Source organism: Eptatretus burgeri, chromosome 6 (assembly GCF_056783735.1).
Source record: "Eptatretus burgeri isolate ZD-2024b chromosome 6, Ebu_testis_v1, whole genome shotgun sequence".
Taxonomy (NCBI): Eukaryota; Metazoa; Chordata; class Myxini; order Myxiniformes; family Myxinidae; genus Eptatretus; species Eptatretus burgeri.
In genome coordinates this window covers 58,332,177-58,350,223 of record NC_140966.1, presented here as the reverse complement: position 1 = coordinate 58,350,223, position 18,047 = coordinate 58,332,177, and the positions used below count along the sequence as shown (strand labels likewise).

Genomic DNA, 18,047 nt, shown 5'->3' with positions numbered 1-18,047 from the left:
AGCACTTGTTTGTTAACTTGCAGAAAAAAAAAAACAATTTCATGGCAGTTGCACTTTTTTATTGCAGTAAAGGTGATAAATTTTATTCATTGAGAATAGTATTTTAATCATGTGATTATCTTCAACACCTGCAGAGGTCAAATGCTTTCCTTCCACATGTGACAATTACTTTACTAATTAGGGACATTTCTGTCAAAGGGCAGCCAGCATGATCTCCCCATGCCTTGCAGTGAAAGCACCTCATCAGGTTCATCATTGCATCATGTACCCATATCCAGCTGTGAATTTCCATCAAGCTTAGCACACAGGGAATTACTGCACAAAACTCAAGGTCAATTCCATCCAAACGATAATCTTTTGTGACGAGTGACGATAAAAACTATTTAAAATATTTCCAGCAATTGTCTCCTCCAGTGACCAAAATATTTGCAAACACCATATGTCAATGACATCACACGCACATAATAGCTTAACACAATGATCAAAAGGTACTGCATTAACGATACTCAACCATTAAACAATGTCTTAATTTATAAACAACTTAATTATTTCATTACAAACTCTTTCCTTATCATAACCCCAACTCCTCCCCCGTTTTCTCCCACAAAAAGCAGGAAAAAAAATCATATGATCAATGATGAGCAATATTTAAAAACTGTGAATCCTACAACAAATTGTTACAATATGTCCAAAGCACTTCACCAACATCACACTATAATTCTATGAAACAAATGAGGGATGACGAACATCCTGTGATCCAGCCTTGCTGAAGGAACCACAAAACCGAATCATAATAATAATAATAATAATCTTCAGACTATACATAATTTGAGAAGTGCCTGATTTTTGATGTGCTCCTGAACTACTGGATGGAATGAGTTGAAAACTGATGGTTGTATTCGGGATGCACACAGGAAGGTTTTACATGGTTAAAAAAATAAAAATTCACATTTCCAGGGGTTGTGTGTGTGTGTGTGTGTGTGTGTGTGTGTGTGTGTGTGTGTGTGTGTGTGTGTGTGTGTGTGTGTGTGTGTGTGTGTGTGTGTGTGGGGGGTGGGGTTGGGGAAGGACTCCAATTCTCTGTACATAAATGCGTATCACACAGCATCGCTCTGCGTGAGGTAGTCATCCCCTCCATAATTTTAATCGATGCTCTCGCATGACACCTTTGCTCAGTTGAAATGTATAACTTGTAATGCGATTTTCATTGACAGTAACATCTGCAATGGGACAGAACTAATTGAATTGCTCCCAAATTAGGGGCTTCGGAAAATGTGTTTGATAAATCTTTAACTGAAGTTTAAATCTTCCAAAGTATTACAAGTCGTCCCGTATAATTATAGGAAAATTAACCTGTCCGTAATTCTTGGGGATTTAAACTTTTCGTAAAGATGGGTTCTTCGCTAGTAGTAATAATAATTAAAAGATGGTGATAAGGTCTTTCAACATAAAATTATGAAAAAGGGAAAGAATGGCTTTAAAAACAAATGTGGTACACAAAGATACAATGAAAGCAGGATGCAAACTGGGCACAGCTTGGGGTCGTTGCATATCCTTGGGAAATTTGTCCAGTTGTGCATATGGTGACGAATGAAGAATACAAGAAAAATGTGAGCAAACAAACCCTTGGTCCTGACCCTCACAGCCAGCTTCAGCCGGCTTTCCCGCTCTTTGCAGCTGTGTAAACCACTGTGAAAATCTTCTCGACTTCACACAGCAACACATCAACATCGGTCCTGGTTTCATCCACAGCCTGGGCCTTCTCGCAGTTGCTCACGTTTCCAGAATACTGCTGGTCCTCGGAACCGCAAAGAAAAACCGTATTTTGTTCATCTCGGAATGGAACACACCCTTCTGTAGTATCCATTCCACCCACTCTTCCATTCATCGCTTCCATGTTTCTTGTTCCCTTGGTAGGGTCACATTGCTCTCCCATACTGCCTTTGCTCAACCAACTAACAGTGTTATCTGAGGGCACTGTGCAACTCAGCAATGTGATTTTCATCGACAGTAACATCTGCAATGGAACAGAACAGTACTTTCATTGCAACATAATGATGGGATTTGGAAAATGTGTGTGATAAGTCTTTAACATTTTTTAACTGAACAGTTAAATTCTTCTAAAGTTGCACATTTTTGCATTCGAGGGAGGATAGTGTCATTGAAGTCCAGTGGTTTAAAAGTGACTTGCAGTTAAAAGTTAATGTTCATATCAAAGCAGGTGAGGAATAAGCTCCACATTGCAAATTTTAAAAAGGCACAAACTCCTTCAGCAGAAACCTTGAAAATAGAGGAAGACAAAAATAACAACAAAAAGACTTCGGCAAGCAAATGAGTTATTAATGAATGTCGTGATGCTTTTGGAAATGTGTATTGCTGCTTTTTGTCCTGAATAACAGGCCTAAATAGTACCTTTTGCAAGTATGTCAAGCTGGGAAAAGTGATGCAAGGCTGCAGCATGCGTGTTCCACTATCATCCAGGCACAGACAGAAACTGGTTAACCTTGGAAAACTATCAGTGGGCATACCAGTCAAAAACAGCATGTTTTGGCTTGACAACCTTTTCAAGAACCAACTAGGAGATGAAAAGAAAACGCTTGTTGCTTATTTTAATGCATACTATAACAAATCCAAAGTCTGTTTCAACAGGGTGAATTTATGTGACAGCTTGAAAACAATCTTGCAAACTATAAACACAATCCCATGTTAAACCATCTTGCAACGACCTCATGTTTACCTCCGCAGAGGCTCATATTTTGAGGCAATAATGCGTGCTGTGCTCAGCAGGTCATCCATGGAACTGGCGGTTAACTTTATTTCAAGCTGCAGGGCATATGGAAGGCCTGTGGATGAGCCGGGTTAAGGAACAGGAGAAGGTAAATAATTAATGAGGTCAAGGAGTCATCTGTGAGTTTTGAAATCTTTTAAAATGTATGACACAGGACTGAGAACCAGCATGCAGGACTTACGGAACTCGCCACATGGGCTGCGCTCCTCGCTGATGGTCACACATGAGAACTGAGAGTGAGCGGATTTGCCTCGATTAAAAGGGCTTATTATCATCCCAACAAATTGTGCACCTCCACGAGCAAAATAGTTCTGTGGAAGATGAGTTGGTGCAGGAAGAAAAATAAAGGACAGTTTTAGCTGGGTTTACCTTGGGTATTAAAGCTTGTACTGCATTACAGTGATGCAATTACTCAAATATTTCCATGCACAGTGTAAACTTAGTGAAGTGCCTTTTTCACCAAATTATTGCCACTCAGTGCAATTCTTAATATGTAAAATCCAAAATAAGTGCAATTGGCTTAATCTCAAAACTTAAAAGTGCTGTTGCAATAATTCTAAAATATTGTCCTCTTCAAGCGGCAATGAACTTTGGCTTTTATGTTAGAACAGATTCAGTGTTCACAATTCATAAGTTCACCAATACCGTAACTATACCAAATAAGTAACTGGTAGTCAAACCATGAAGTAGGATTTTCCATGAAGTGCAATAATTTTGTTCATTGCAGACTGGATCACCCAGCTTTTTGTTTGTTGTCAAATCATTTTACCTCTCCACCACCCCTCGATTGTACTCCCCCTTCCCTCATGATTTCCACAATCGAACCGACATTCACTGCCAATACAGAAAAAAAAACAACTTTGTTTCTATTTTCCTTTTAATATACTGGTGGAGGCGGTGAATAAAGGATGTACGTGCTAAAAGTAGTTGTAGAGTAGCAGGAGAGAGCTCTCTAACCATGAAACTAACAAGGGAGACATGTCCTTCCTAAAACACATCTCCAAAGTAGTGCATGATTCACTAAAGATCAATCCAGATGAACAATTTTAAGCCAAGTCAGGAATCAAATGAATTATCTGAGATATCATTTCTTCACCAAGAATGTTGAGATGGGTCTCACCAGCTGCCTCCATGCATATATTGTTTTCATAAGAATGCACTCTGATCTAAATACCAAGATGGAGTGTGCACTGTGTGTGAGGCATTGAGAACAACTTCAGAATTTCCAGTCCCATTTGAATGGGTTGGAAGCTGGAGGCAGTGGATCACAATGAAAAAGTTGTTATTGAATGGATGTATGGAGCTCTATTGCCCTGTTGGCATGCAAATGCTCCAGATCCTTCAAGGTGCCAAACAATGTTTGTTTTGCCTTGTCTTGTCTTGTCAATGGTTGAAAGCGCACAGAGAAGAAGATTACCGAAGTGGGGTTCGTGGGCACGTGATAAAAGATTCTTCGATCATCTTTCCTGGCTCAGGCAAATCATAAAAATCAAATTCCTGACTCTTGCAGTGGGTGGGTGTTCAAATGGTCGATATCGTAGAGAGCTGAGTGATCCAGGCTTCTTGCACATGTCTTGCTCTTCCATGAGCCTACACAAAAAGCTTACTAAAATCAGTATGATTTTGGCTCATACATGACTATGAATCTTTGTCAAGGAGCTTGAGTTATATCAAGAGTGTAGTTCGTGGGGGGGGGGGGGAGGGAGGGGGTGATTAGGCACATGCTTTACTGAGGAAGTAAAAGGAGAGTGGCATATATGAGCCACTGAGAAGTAAAAAGGGCTGAAGCACATGATACAAAAGTAAGGGCAATACCCTTGGTCCCTCATCTGGTAGAATAATGATACCGAGGAGGAAGTCAATGTGGAACGGAATCAGCAAAATGTACCAATAAACCATTGTTATAGAAAATACATATTTTGGGGGACTACCTCCCCTCCGTAAACTCCCTTACACCTCAATTTTTTTTAATAACGTGAACAAACTTTGGTATATCACGCGTGATGAAGGGTGTGGTCAAGTTTCATTGATATTGCATGTGTAGTTTCAGAGAAGTTGCCAGTGTTTATGGATGGACAGCCGACATGAGTAAGGTATATAAAGTTTTGTCATGATTAACCTCGGGAGCTTAGAGGAGTTGGCAGCTATTACGAAGCAACTTTTCCAGTGCTTGCCAAGTGGCTGAAGCACTCAAGCAAGTACTCCAACGAAACGGTTGATAAGGAACATCTGGCTTGGCGGTGATTGGTGATGTATACAGCGAAGATCAGGCATTCAATGATGAGCGCTTTATTTTCGTTGATGAGTGCTATATTTTTGTTGCGCTCAATGAAGTTACACTTTAGGCACATTGCTTAATCTCTTCTTCACTCAAAATAATTCTCCGAACGGTAGAAAAAGTTAAGTTTAATGCTTTTGCAATTTGTAAATCGGGAGATGGAGGGATTACAGCCTTGCTTGCTTAAAAATAAATACATAAATACGCTTGGTTATAAGAACCCGTAGTTTCTTAAAGTTTCAGATTTCATTCCAGATTTTGGCAGTTATTTAGTCCACCAGCTCCGATCCTCAAATCTGGACACAGATTTTCATTATATACTTTAATTAGCCCATGAGAGGTCATCATGGAAAATCACCAAGGCTTTTTTATAGGGAGAAACAAAATGGTGGATTAAGACACCTGTGAGGCAAATGTGGGCTGACCAAGGGTAAGCCTGTTTTTGGTTTTAATTTAATAATTCCATTAATTATCTTCAAAAGGGGTGTTTAAATTTACCCCAATTCCCAATTTGCACTCACGCACTCCCTTGGAGTTCCCTTAGTATGCATACAAAGTTTCACGCAGGTAGGTTTCGTGGATTGGGAGTTATGTAGGAGACACAGTGACACGCATTCACGCATGCATGCATGCACATTTACTATTATAGACTAGCAAATGGAGGAATTACAAGAAGTTATTATTCCCGTTGTTTGTTTAGTACTCCTGTCACTTCATTGATGGGAATACTTAGAGATGGGTGAGAGAGAAAGAGGGGAGAAGGGTGGGTGAAAGAGAGGGGTGGGGGGGAGAGAAGTGGGAGAAAGAGGAGGGAGGGTGGGGGAAGCGAGGAGGTGGAAGGGAAGGGGGGAGCGAGAAGGTGGGAGGGAAGGGGGAGCGAGGAGGTAAGAGTGATGTGAGACAGAGGAGGTAATCATCAAACCCCTCTATATTTCGTTCCACAAGAATGTCTTTCCTGAGCAACATAGATCCAGCTGTCTTTATCAATATTAAACATCTTCACATCTTGTCTCATTTTATCTTTCCATCTCAACTTCCAGTTGGCACTGTGGCAACTATCCAAATAGAAATTTTAGGGATGCAGGTCTCTTCCATTTGGGCGAGATGACATAGCCAGCGAAGTCTTTTGGCTGCAGTAATAATTTCTAGTAATTCTTCCATCCCAAACTGTCTCTATACTTGTGCACGACTAATATGCCCTCTCAATTGTTGAGCTTTATTGATTCCGAATATGCTTTGGAAACATCTGCTGTGTAAGGCCTTGATCTTCCTGACATCTTAGGGTTGCTTGATAAAACAGCAACCCTACGATAATATAAAAAATTTTTTAGATGTGTGCCTGGAATGTCCCATTCAGAAGAGAGGATGATCATATCATTCCGAAGAGAAGTCTCTGTTATTATCTGAGCTTAAGCGGTTTAAGATTGGAATTGCAGCACTCTCTGAGGTTCGGAGAAGGGATAGTGGCGAGATAATGGCAGGTGGTTACACCTACGATTGGTCTGATCGCTCTGATAGTTACAATGTTCAAGGAGTTGCTGTAGCTGTGTCCAATAAGCTGACAGCAATGAAAATTGAGGTAATACCGGTCAACGAGTGTATTATGAGATTAAGGATTCTTCACTCCTTGGGTGTCATTTCCCTGGTCTCTGTATATGCTCCGACTGAGGCGAGTGATCTCACCGTGAAGGATGCATTCGATGCCACGCTCGAGTATGTTGTTGATCAGTGCCCCAGGAGAGACACACTTCTAGTCTTGGGGGATTTCAAAGCATCGACTGGAACTGATAGGAATGGTCATGAGACATGTGTTTGTCTCCATGGTTCTGGAACTGTGAACCAGAATTGCACGAAGTTCCTGGACTTAAGGTGGCTGGGTTAATGGTTTCAGCACCCACAGGCTCATTGCTGGACTTGGTGTTCCAATGCTGGTGGTGTGACAAAGAAGACTGACCATCTGCTCGTTGATGGTCGCTGGAGAATGATCCAGAACTGCAGGGTCTACGAGAGTGCTCAGTTCCTCAATACCGACGCCAGGATTGTGGTAACAACACTGAAGTTGCAGCTTAAATCCAGGAGAATGGTACCATCCCAGCCGAGGCTGGATGTCTGGCAAGCTCAAGGATGAGAGGGCAGCTGAGGAGTTTGCGAACAGGCTGAGTGGGGATTTGGGGGGTCTGGGTGCTTTGGGGAATCCTGAAGAATTGTGGAGTGCCTTCAAGACCACAACCCTTGACGTTGCCGGTGGATGTCTTGGAACTCATCGCAAGGTGAAGGAGAATTTTGTCTCTCAAGGGACACTGGATACAATTGACCAGAGTCATAGGGCCAGGCATAATGGCAGAGCTGAGCTGTTCAGAGAGTTGAAGCGTAAAACTACGTGCACCGAGGGTGGACAAGGAGGCCTATGTGAGAAGAATCTGTGAGGGGTTGAGCATCACCTGCGGTCAAGTGATTCTCGTCCTGCTTACAGGGTAATTTGTGCATTGCGTTCGTCCAAGCCTGTCCCTCGGTGTACTGCAGTTAGAGCGGAGGGTGGTTGGCTCTGAAGTGAAGGCCCACTGGGCCCGTTACTTTGAGTAGCTGTACCAGCCTGATCCACCAGCTGTTGAATTGAATGTCAGGGGTGTTACTATCTCTATTGCTGATCCTCCAATCAACTGTGATCCACCTTCGTTTGTCAAAACAGGCTGCGGTGAACCGGTTGAAAATGGGGTAAAGCTCCTGGGATTTGTGGAATCCTTGCTGAACTTCAAGGCTGATGGAAATACTGTACTCATGTTGTTGCATCCAGTTCTGTGCTCTGCGTGGAACACAGGCATCATCCCAACTGACTGAAAGAGGAACCTTCATTTCCCTCTCTCAAAAGGGAAGGGTGATTTCCAAAACTGCAACAAATATGAGGGGTGACGCTGATCTCAGTGCCGGGCAAGGTATTTGCTCGGATACTTTTTAATAGGGTTCGCCACCATCTGCTTAAGTACCAGCGTCCAGAGCAGTCAGGCTTTACAACAAAGAGGTGAACGATTGACAGTTTCCTTGCCCTTCGGGTCCTCACTGAACACAGACGAGAGTTTCGGAAGGGTCTGCTTACATCCTACATTGATCTCTGCAAAGCGTTTGATTCAGTGAATTGGGATACCCTCTGGAGGATTTTTGGACTTTGTGGGATACCATCAAAATTGATCAATCTGATGTCTGAACTGCACTCTGAAACTGAAAGTGCTGTGAGATGTGGTGATACCATCTCCGACTTATTTCCAATTGTTACTGGAGTCCGGCAGGGGTGTGTACTGGCACCCACACTTTTCAGCATTTGCACGGACTGGATTCTGGGGAGAGATTAATCTGCGGAACATCGTTTGGGAATATCAAAATCTCTGTCCTTGATTTCGCAGATGATGCAGTCATCTTTGCGGAGACACTGGATATCCTTTGGGGGGCCCTCGAGGTGCTGATTGAGGAGTCAGAGCCATTGGAATTATGGGTTTCCTGGGTCAAAACTAAGATCCAGGCTTTCAATGATATCTTGGACGTTACTGTCTTGTCTGTACCTGTTTGTGGTGAGGATGTTGAGGTCATGGAGAGATTCACTTATCTTGGCAGTGATGTTAATGTCTCTGCTGGCTGTGAGCAAGAGGTCAATAGACGTCTGGATCAGGCCTGGGGAGTCATGTAGTCAATGGATAATGGGGTGTGATACTGCCGGTACTTGTGCAGGAGGACGAAAGTCCAAGTCTTCAGGTCCTTGGTGCTTCCAGTCTTGCTCTATGGATATGAGATGGACTCTGACCAAGGATCTGAGATAGAGACTTTATTCCTTTGGTAACAGGTCTCTTCGGAGAATCCTTGGTTATCGCTTGTCGGACTTTGTGTTCAACAAGCGGTTGCTGAGAGAGAATAAAAAGAGATTTGTAACCTGCATAGTACGTGAGCGTCAGCTGCGGCTGTGTGGACATGTGGTTCATTTTCCTGACGCTGATCCTGCTCACCAGATTCTCTCAGCGAGGGAGCCTCGTGAGTGGAGGAGGGCAATGGGCCGACCACGTGCCTCGTGGTTGCAGCAGGTTGATCGGCATCTCAAGGAGATTGAGATGGGCCAGGCATTTGCATGGGCAATGGCCAGACGGAGGCCCCTGGAATACCAGTGGAAAGTGGACGCAGTGACGTGCTGGTCCCGCACATGCTCCATACCTGACCTGATTAAGAGCAGTTCCAGCTGCTACCCACAGCATTATTCAGTCCAAAAACACTTTTTTTTTGACAAGTCTGCTCTTACACCTTTTCACCAGCCCCCTCTCTTTCAGAAAGGAATCAATTTACGGATGCATTTCTGGCTCACTAGTTATTTGTGTGGAATGGATTCGCGAGAGAGAGAGAGAGAGAGAGACAGAGAGAGAGACAGAGAGAGAGACAGAGAGAGAGACAGAGAGAGAGAGACAGAGAGAGAGAGACAGAGAGAGAGAGACAGAGAGAGAGAGACAGAGAGAGAGAGGCAGAGAGAGAGAGAGACAGAGAGAGAGAGACAGAGAGAGAGAGACAGAGAGAGAAAGACAGAGAGAGAGATACAGAGAGAGAGATACAGAGAGAGATACAGAGAGAGATACAGAGAGAGATACAGAGAGAGATACAGAGAGAGATACAGAGAGAGATACAGAGAGAGATACAGAGAGAGATACAGAGAGAGATACAGAGAGAGATACAGAGAGAGATACAGAGAGAGATACAGAGAGAGATACAGAGAGAGATACAGAGAGAGATACAGAGAGAGATACAGAGAGAGATACAGAGAGAGATACAGAGAGAGATACAGAGAGAGATACAGAGAGAGATACAGAGAGAGATACAGAGAGAGATACAGAGAGAGATACAGAGAGAGATACAGAGAGAGATACAGAGAGAGATACAGAGAGAGATACAGAGAGAGATACAGAGAGAGATACAGAGAGAGATACAGAGAGAGATACAGAGAGAGATACAGAGAGAGATACAGAGAGAGATACAGAGAGAGATACAGAGAGAGATACAGAGAGAGATACAGAGAGAGATACAGAGAGAGATACAGAGAGAGATACAGAGAGAGATACAGAGAGAGATACAGAGAGAGATACAGAGAGAGATACAGAGAGAGATACAGAGAGAGATACAGAGAGAGATACAGAGAGAGATACAGAGAGAGATACAGAGAGAGATACAGAGAGAGATACAGAGAGAGATACAGAGAGAGATCCAGAGAGAGATCCAGAGAGAGATCCAGAGAGAGATCCAGAGAGAGATCCAGAGAGAGATCCAGAGAGAGATCCAGAGAGAGATACAGAGAGAGATACAGAGAGAGATACAGAGAGAGATACAGAGAGAGATACAGAGAGAGATACAGAGAGAGATATAGAGAGAGAGAGATATAGAGAGAGAGAGATATAGAGAGAGAGAGATATAGAGAGAGAGAGATATAGAGAGAGAGAGATAGAGAGAGAGAGAGATATAGAGAGAGAGAGATATAGAGAGAGAGAGATATAGAGAGAGAGAGAGAGAGAGAGAGATATAGCGAGAGAGAGAGATAGCGAGAGAGAGAGATATAGAGAGAGAGATATAGAGAGAGAGATATAGAGAGAGAGATATAGAGAGAGAGACAGAGAGACAGACAGAGAGAGAGAGAGATATAGAGAGAGAGAGAGATATAGAGAGAGAGAGAGAGAGATATAGAGAGAGAGAGATATAGAGAGATATAGAGAGATATAGAGAGATATAGAGAGATATAGAGAGATATAGAGAGATATAGAGAGATATAGAGAGATATAGAGAGATATAGAGAGATATAGAGAGATATAGAGAGATATAGAGAGATATAGAGAGATATAGAGAGAGAGAGAGAGAGAGAGAGAGAGAGAGAGAGAGAGAGAGAGAGAGAGAGAGAGATAGAGAGAGAGAGAGAGAGATAGAGAGAGAGAGAGAGAGAGAGGGAGAGAGAGAGAGAGAGAGAGAGAGAGAGAGAGAGAGAGAGAGAGAGAGAGAGAGAGAGAATTAAAAAGGGGGGAGGGGGGAAGCGCACAAGCGAACACATGCAAACACACACTTTTGCATTGCAATAAATAGGGGCAATACCCCTGGGTGTTCACCTGGTAGTGGCTGGATAAGAAAACCAGGGAACCGCTGGTAGATGAAGATGACCCACAAAATATGTAATGGAGAAGAAGGAAAATACCTTTGGATTTTTTTTAAATGCCGTGAACAATCTTTGGAACATCACGGGTGATGAAAATTGTGGTCAAGTTTCACCAACATTGTGTCGTTTCTGCGAAAAAAGCAAATACCTATTTTGGGGGGCAACTCACCCCCCCCTAATCCATCGACCTCCTCAGACGCTGATTTTTTTAATGGTGTGAACAAACTTTGGTACATCACCGGTGATGAAGGTTGTGGTCAAGTTTCATCAAAATTGTATGTGGTTTCAGAGAAGAAAGCAGGTCAGGTCAGGTATGGGAGCATGTGCCAGAACAGCGCGTCGCTGCGTCCACTTTCCGCCGGTACTCCAGGGGCCTCTGTCTGGCCATCCCCCAGGCAGATGCCAGGCCCATCCCCATCTCCTTGAGATGATGGTCAACCTGCTGCAACCACGAGGCACGTGGTCGGCCCATTGGCCTCCTCCACTCACGAGACTCCCTCGCTGAGAGAATCTGGTGAGCAGGATCAGCATCAGGAAAACGAGCCACATGTCCATACAGCCGCAACTGACCATCACGGACTATGCAGGTAACAAATCTCATCCGAGTCTCTCTCAGCAACCGCTCGTTGGACACAAAATCCGACCAGCGATAGCCAAGGATTCTCCGAAGAGACCTGGTACCAAAGGAATTAAGTCTCCGTCTCAGATCCTTGGTCAGAGTCCAAGTCTCGCACCCATAGAGCAAGACTGGAAGTACCAAGGACCTGAAGACTCGGACTTTCGTCCTCCCGCACAGGTACCGGCAGCGCCACACCCCATGATCCAGTGAATTCATGACTCCCCAGGCCCGACCCAGACGTCTATTGACCTCTGACTCACAGCCAGCAGAGACATGAATATCACTGCCAAGGTAAGTGAATCTCTCCACGACCTCAACATCCTCACCACAAACAGACACAGACAGGACAGCAGCAAATACATATTTTGTGGGGAAACCTCCCTGTAGGCCACCTTACAATATTTTTTTTTAATGTTGTGAACAAACTTTGGTACATCATGGGTGATGAAGGCTGTGGTGAAGTTTCATCAGAACTGCATGTCATTTCTGAGAAGAAAGCAAATACCTATTTTTGGGGGGGGGGGGGCAACCACCCTCCCCCCCACCACCCTGTAATGAATTTCACTCTGTCGACAGCCTCAGACCCTGATTTTTTTTAAATGCCGTGAACAAAATTTGGTATAATACCGGTTATGAAGGTTGTGGTGACGTTTCAATGGAATTGCTTGTGTAGTTTCTGAGAAGAAAGGAAATACCTATTCTGGGGCCAAACCTCTGTAGACCCCCTTAGGGCCCGATTTTTTTTTTAATGCTGTGAACAAACTTTGGTTCATACCAGGTGATGGAGGCTGTGGTCAAGTTTCATCGAAATTGTATGTGTAGTTTCAGAGAGGAAGTTGCAAGTGTTTGTGGGCGGACGATGCTCCATCCCATAAGCTCCCCGGAACTATGTTCCAGGTGAGCTAAAAATTAGGAAACCCCCCTTTTTGTATCAAAGTTGTGTATTATTTCAAAATAAGACTAAAGTAAGTATGCTCCTTCTCTACCTGGTACTTGCTCTGTGTGTCAATGTCTCGAAGAGAAGGGCTAGGAGGAAAGGCAGGGTGTGAGTGGTACCATCCAATGGGGACCAGGCCACAGGCTCCCAGCTGCTCAGCTGCATGGGTTAGTGATACAGGATCCACTTCACACTGCAAGTCTGTACTAACACCTGCACAGGGAACTGCAGCACACACCTGACAACCAACCAAAACACACACACACACACACACACACACACACACACACACACACACACACACACACACACACACACACACACCATGTGAAGCTAAATGCCTAGAAAATTGACAAACTTTTAAGTTGCTGCTGAGTTTAGACATTGCTCACCTCCAAAATTCCTTCCTCAGTGAGAAATTTCCCACCAAGCAAGCCAATGACTTCTGTGTGCGATGCATGAGCATGCTATGATCAAGGGAGACAGGAAAAGCGTTAATCAAATTCTGACCTCCAGTTGTGAAATTTTACCATTACCAAATGAAGATATTTATGAAAACAGAAAAAAAAAACGAGAAGGGTACTCAGTAGAGCACATACCTCCGCCAGGCTGAACAGTTTACGTTTTATATCCCACTGGTAGGCTAGATCTCGATCCGGACCTGAACCAAATCAAATTGGCTTGTTCTCATCACATAAATAACTCATCCACCTTATTTTGTCATAACCTGACCACAACTTTTTGAAGCATCATGCTAGTATATTATTTTTGGCCCCATTTCTCAATGGTGAAAAATCACTTGCAGAATCACTTAAAGAATTAAAAAATTATCAGATCCAAATCTTCCCCATAATGGAATTCATCCGTCCATGTCACACACCAAACTTGTCCACCAAGTTTCGTCCAAATCTTTTTGAGATATCGTGCTTTGTATCATTTTTGACCCCATATCTCAATGGAGAAGAATCATTTAAAAATCATAGTATCCAGATCTAGTACATGGGCCCAGGCAGAAAACGGTACCATCTGAGGAAACCAAACTTTAGGGCTACTAAGTTATTGGTAGGGACGATATGATTATTTCAAGATGTGATAACCATTCCAGAAGAGCAGCTTAGTGTATGGATTTTGCATTTTTATCTTGCCAAAACTCGTTTTTGCAAGAACTGTTACTTGGTAAGTTTTTTTGTTTGTTTGGCTGTAATCATTGGATTTTTCACCTTTATATCACTCTGTAGAGTACAATTCTCATTGGAAACTCTTGTGGGTACACATATCTTAGTATTATTACAATACCCTTCAGCACAAAGGTTCAAGGTCAAAGGTCAAGGTCATTTTGCGGTAAATCATGGAGGTCGCCGAAACCCTTATTTTTTGAGTAATTTTAATCGAATCATCTCCAAACTTTATGGGAATGTAGTATATGGTCTGGCGCTCAGCTGATTAGTTTTTGGTGGCGATTGGCCTTGACCTTCATGGTTAGCGCCTAAGGTCGAAATATTTTGACCCCAAGGTCAAATTTTGAAATCTTAGGTACCATATTGTGTAATACCTCATATGAAAACCCTTGATGAGTGCTCTCTAGCTATGTCAAGCTTGAGACATTATGACATCATTTGGTGACGTTATGAGGCAAACGCATATTTTTCATGGTTACTCTGTAGAACAATTCTCATCGGAATCTCTCGTAGGCAGATATTCCTCAAGGAGTCGCTCCTGGTGGATAGCAGCTCTGTTCTCCTCAGTGTGACCTTAAATAAGTCACACGTGGTCACCTTTTGGCAAGATACGGAACACCCTGCGGGTGACATTGGTTTATTACCATTTTACCATTCTGAGATATTGACGTTTTGGGGGAAAAAAAAAACAAAAAAAAAAACAAGGACCACTGGGAGGAAGTGGCAGAGCTGAAGTCCACGCAGGAGGAAGCAGACACCCGAATGCTTCTGCATGCAGCAGAGGCTGGGTACAAGGCTGTGGTGATCACTGCCGAAGATACAGATGTCCTCGTGCTGTGTCTTGCCTTCAATAAGGACATCCCATGGCCCATGTATCAGAAGTGTGGTACGCAAACCCGCACACGGTTCCTAGACATTGACAAGCTTGCTAGATCGCCAAGAGGCCTTCAGTCAGCTCGGTCATTCATGGGAAGTATCCACTGAGCTCTTTCAGAAGCTGCAAGAGGTCACCTGCCACATGTACGTGCCATCTCCCAACACCACGAAAGTCAATGAACTCCGACATCAACTCTTCTGTGCCAGATGGGGAGAGATAGAGTCCAGTCAGCTTCCACCATGTGAAGACTGCCTCTTCATGCACGTCCTCTGTGCAAACTACCAGGCTGCTATTTGGAGGCGCCGTCTGCAATGCCAACCCTATGTTCCAAGTCCCAAGGGTTGTGGATGGACCACTGATGATGACGGGAAGCAGGCCATCGAGTGGATGCAGGGTTCTCCAGCACCGGATGCAGTGTTGCAACTGCTTTCCTGCAAGTGTGGACGGTCGTGCAAACTCCCAGACTGCACGTACATTGCCAATAGCCTGAAGTGTACTGACATGTGCAAGTTGCGAACCTGCAGCAACCAGCCCGCTGATGTCGAGGAAGAGGTTGTAGACCTCGAGGACTCTGATGCTGATAACAGAGATGAAGACGAGACTACTGATCCATGGTGTGAATGTTTTGGCACAATCACAAGGACATTCATGGCAACAAATATGCATGAGTAAAACATAGTACATAAACATGCCACAGTAGCGTGGTGAAATTTGGGTTATCCGTAAATTTCACATTTTGGACGCTTGTTGGAACTAGGGTAGGGGAAGGGCAATTCCTTTAACTGTGGTAAAAACTTGTAAAATGTTCATAAATGTTTTCCTCATACAACATGTGCACGTTGTAAGCTACTGCAGTTCGGTAGCACTACCCAGGGAACTTGTATGACAATATTATAAATTAAAATGTACTGAAAATCACTAATCAGCAACATTTTGATAGGCCCTATTGTTCACCCCTTTCTGCCATAAAACAAATTCTGCCTTCTGGAATGACAGAAAGGATTATTCGGATGGTATAAATAAAGCATTTCAGACATGTATTTGTGGTTTGCAGTTCATTCTAGCCCCATGTGGAAACAGCAATTGCATCATTAGTGAATGTTTCTGAGTTTGCCTTTTCGCTTTCATTTTGCGGAGGGTGGGTACATTCCCGAGATGATAACTACCAATAAGCTGCCAGTCTGCAATGGTTATCACATCAAAATATGATCTATATATATACATACACCAATTCAAAAATCATAACTAGGATTGGTTTCCTCAGATGGTACCGACAAGTGGAATTTCTGGCCTGGGCCCATGGACTATAAGCTGCCAGTCTGCAATGGTTATCACATCAAAATATGATATATATATATATATATATATATATATATATATATATATATATATATATATATATATATATATATATATATATATATATATATATATACCAATTCAAAAATCATAACTAGGATTGGTTTCCTTAGATGGTACCGACAAGTGGAATTTCTGGCCTGGGCCCATGGACTAATCCGGGTTTTCACCAAAATCGAATCATTTCGTCCTTGTCACACACCTGATCACTCCATAAAATTATCCAAATCAGTCCACAATTTTTTGAGATATCCTCTTCACAGAAAGACAGACAGACAGAGACAGAGAGGAAAGCATAACCTCCACCATCTTGGTAAAAATCATGCAAACAAGAAAAATGAATACGTTTGAAAATCTTGTATATTGGCAATCTATATCTGTTAAAACCAGTCGTCTTGCTGTCATTTGGTGTTTACTTCAATGCTTCAAATGGTATTCCCATTTGAGCAAGTAGCTTATGATGCAAATCCCATTGACTTGCTGTCTATTGTCTACCAATGCCACAATAATCCGTGTAAAAATACACTGATGTCCTTGTTAAACACATATTTTATGTTCAAGCTGCTCCATAATTTTGAGGTTACTGAAAAAGTCCAATTAAGTTTGATCCATCCTCTGCATATCCACAAGTAAAGTCTCATTTCTTATAGTTCAACAACAATGATGAAACCATTTCACCGAGAAACAGCATTGCTCACAGGATATGCAGTAAGTAGAGACTAAAAAACATTTCATAAGCTGCTGATAGGATCTCCACACGACTTGCTGGTGTTGGTTGAAATTCAAATGTATGAATGAATATACATCTAATATACAAAGCTCATTATAACCACTTACTCACTCACTGACTAACTAACTGATATTAATGTTCGATACCTTCCGGGTGACAAAGTTGAAATTTTGCGTGCCAACGGACATCGAAGCAGATACACCGGGGTGGAAATCACAGAACCATTGGAAAATGTCCATAAATGAAAATATAAATAATTGAAAATCAACAAATAAATAAAAATATATGCAGGTGAGCGACCCGAGACAATAGAGAAGCACAGCAATCTTGCGTGCTGACGGAAATCGAAGCTGATAAACAGGGGGGGGGGGGTTACAGAACTGTCAGAAAGCATCCGTAAATGAAAATATAAATAAATAAATAAAAATGTAAAAGAAAAGAAAAAAATGAATAAATAAATAAATGAATGAAAAAAATGCAGGTGAGCGACCTGAGACAATGGGGATGCACGGTTCGTTATTGCTTACAATGTGTAAGCATACCCCGTTAGTATAATAATATATAAATCTGAATTCTGCTTCAAAAAAGGAACAGAAAAGAAAATCATATTTACAAACAACAAAGACCACCAATGGAATGTTGGCATGTTGCAGAAATTCCTTCCATAAAATGAGATCTCACCATATCAATGATGAGCAAGGCATTGGAGTAAGCCACAACTCTGAATGGAGCCTGAAAATGACACAACTCAGTTATTTCACAAATAAAGCATAAAACACGTTTAGAAGCTCTTCATCCATGGACGTTACTCCCACACATGCAGTCGAAAATTGCATCACATTGTGTTTCAAAAAAAATACACCCGAGAGGGTTTGACGGTCAGCTCGGATACAAAACTTGATGCAACCGAGTGTTAGTCAACCTTAGCGACTATGAAAAGTGAAAACAGAATTTAAATTGAAGTTAAAATAACCGCGCGAAGCCGTGTTGAAGTCAGCGGACCTCGTGTTGCCCAACAAACATCGCCAGACGACAGAGGTAACGAGAAACTAGTTGGTCGAATTAAATCTTCTTAATAATTCCTATGAAACCTATTTTGCATTATAGCCGTCCGATGC

At 42.7% G+C, this 18,047-nt stretch overlaps 1 protein-coding gene across 1 annotated transcript in view; it reads right to left on the bottom strand.

Moving 5' to 3' along the window:
- Nucleotides 1-37: 37 nt before the first annotated feature.
- Nucleotides 38-18,047, bottom strand: part of LOC147024863 (uncharacterized) — a 124,340-nt gene continuing 106,330 nt past the window's right edge. The window contains exons 16-22 of the mRNA XM_085885203.1: nt 17,611-17,661; nt 13,178-13,252; nt 12,835-13,023; nt 2,970-3,099; nt 2,738-2,843; nt 2,413-2,470; nt 38-2,017 (exon numbers count right to left, since the gene is read on the bottom strand). Coding sequence (XP_085741329.1) covers nt 1,652-2,017; nt 2,413-2,470; nt 2,738-2,843; nt 2,970-3,099; nt 12,835-13,023; nt 13,178-13,252; nt 17,611-17,661 — 975 coding nt within the window. The 3' untranslated portion in view covers nt 38-1,651. The remainder of the gene's footprint in view (nt 2,018-2,412; nt 2,471-2,737; nt 2,844-2,969; nt 3,100-12,834; nt 13,024-13,177; nt 13,253-17,610; nt 17,662-18,047) is intronic.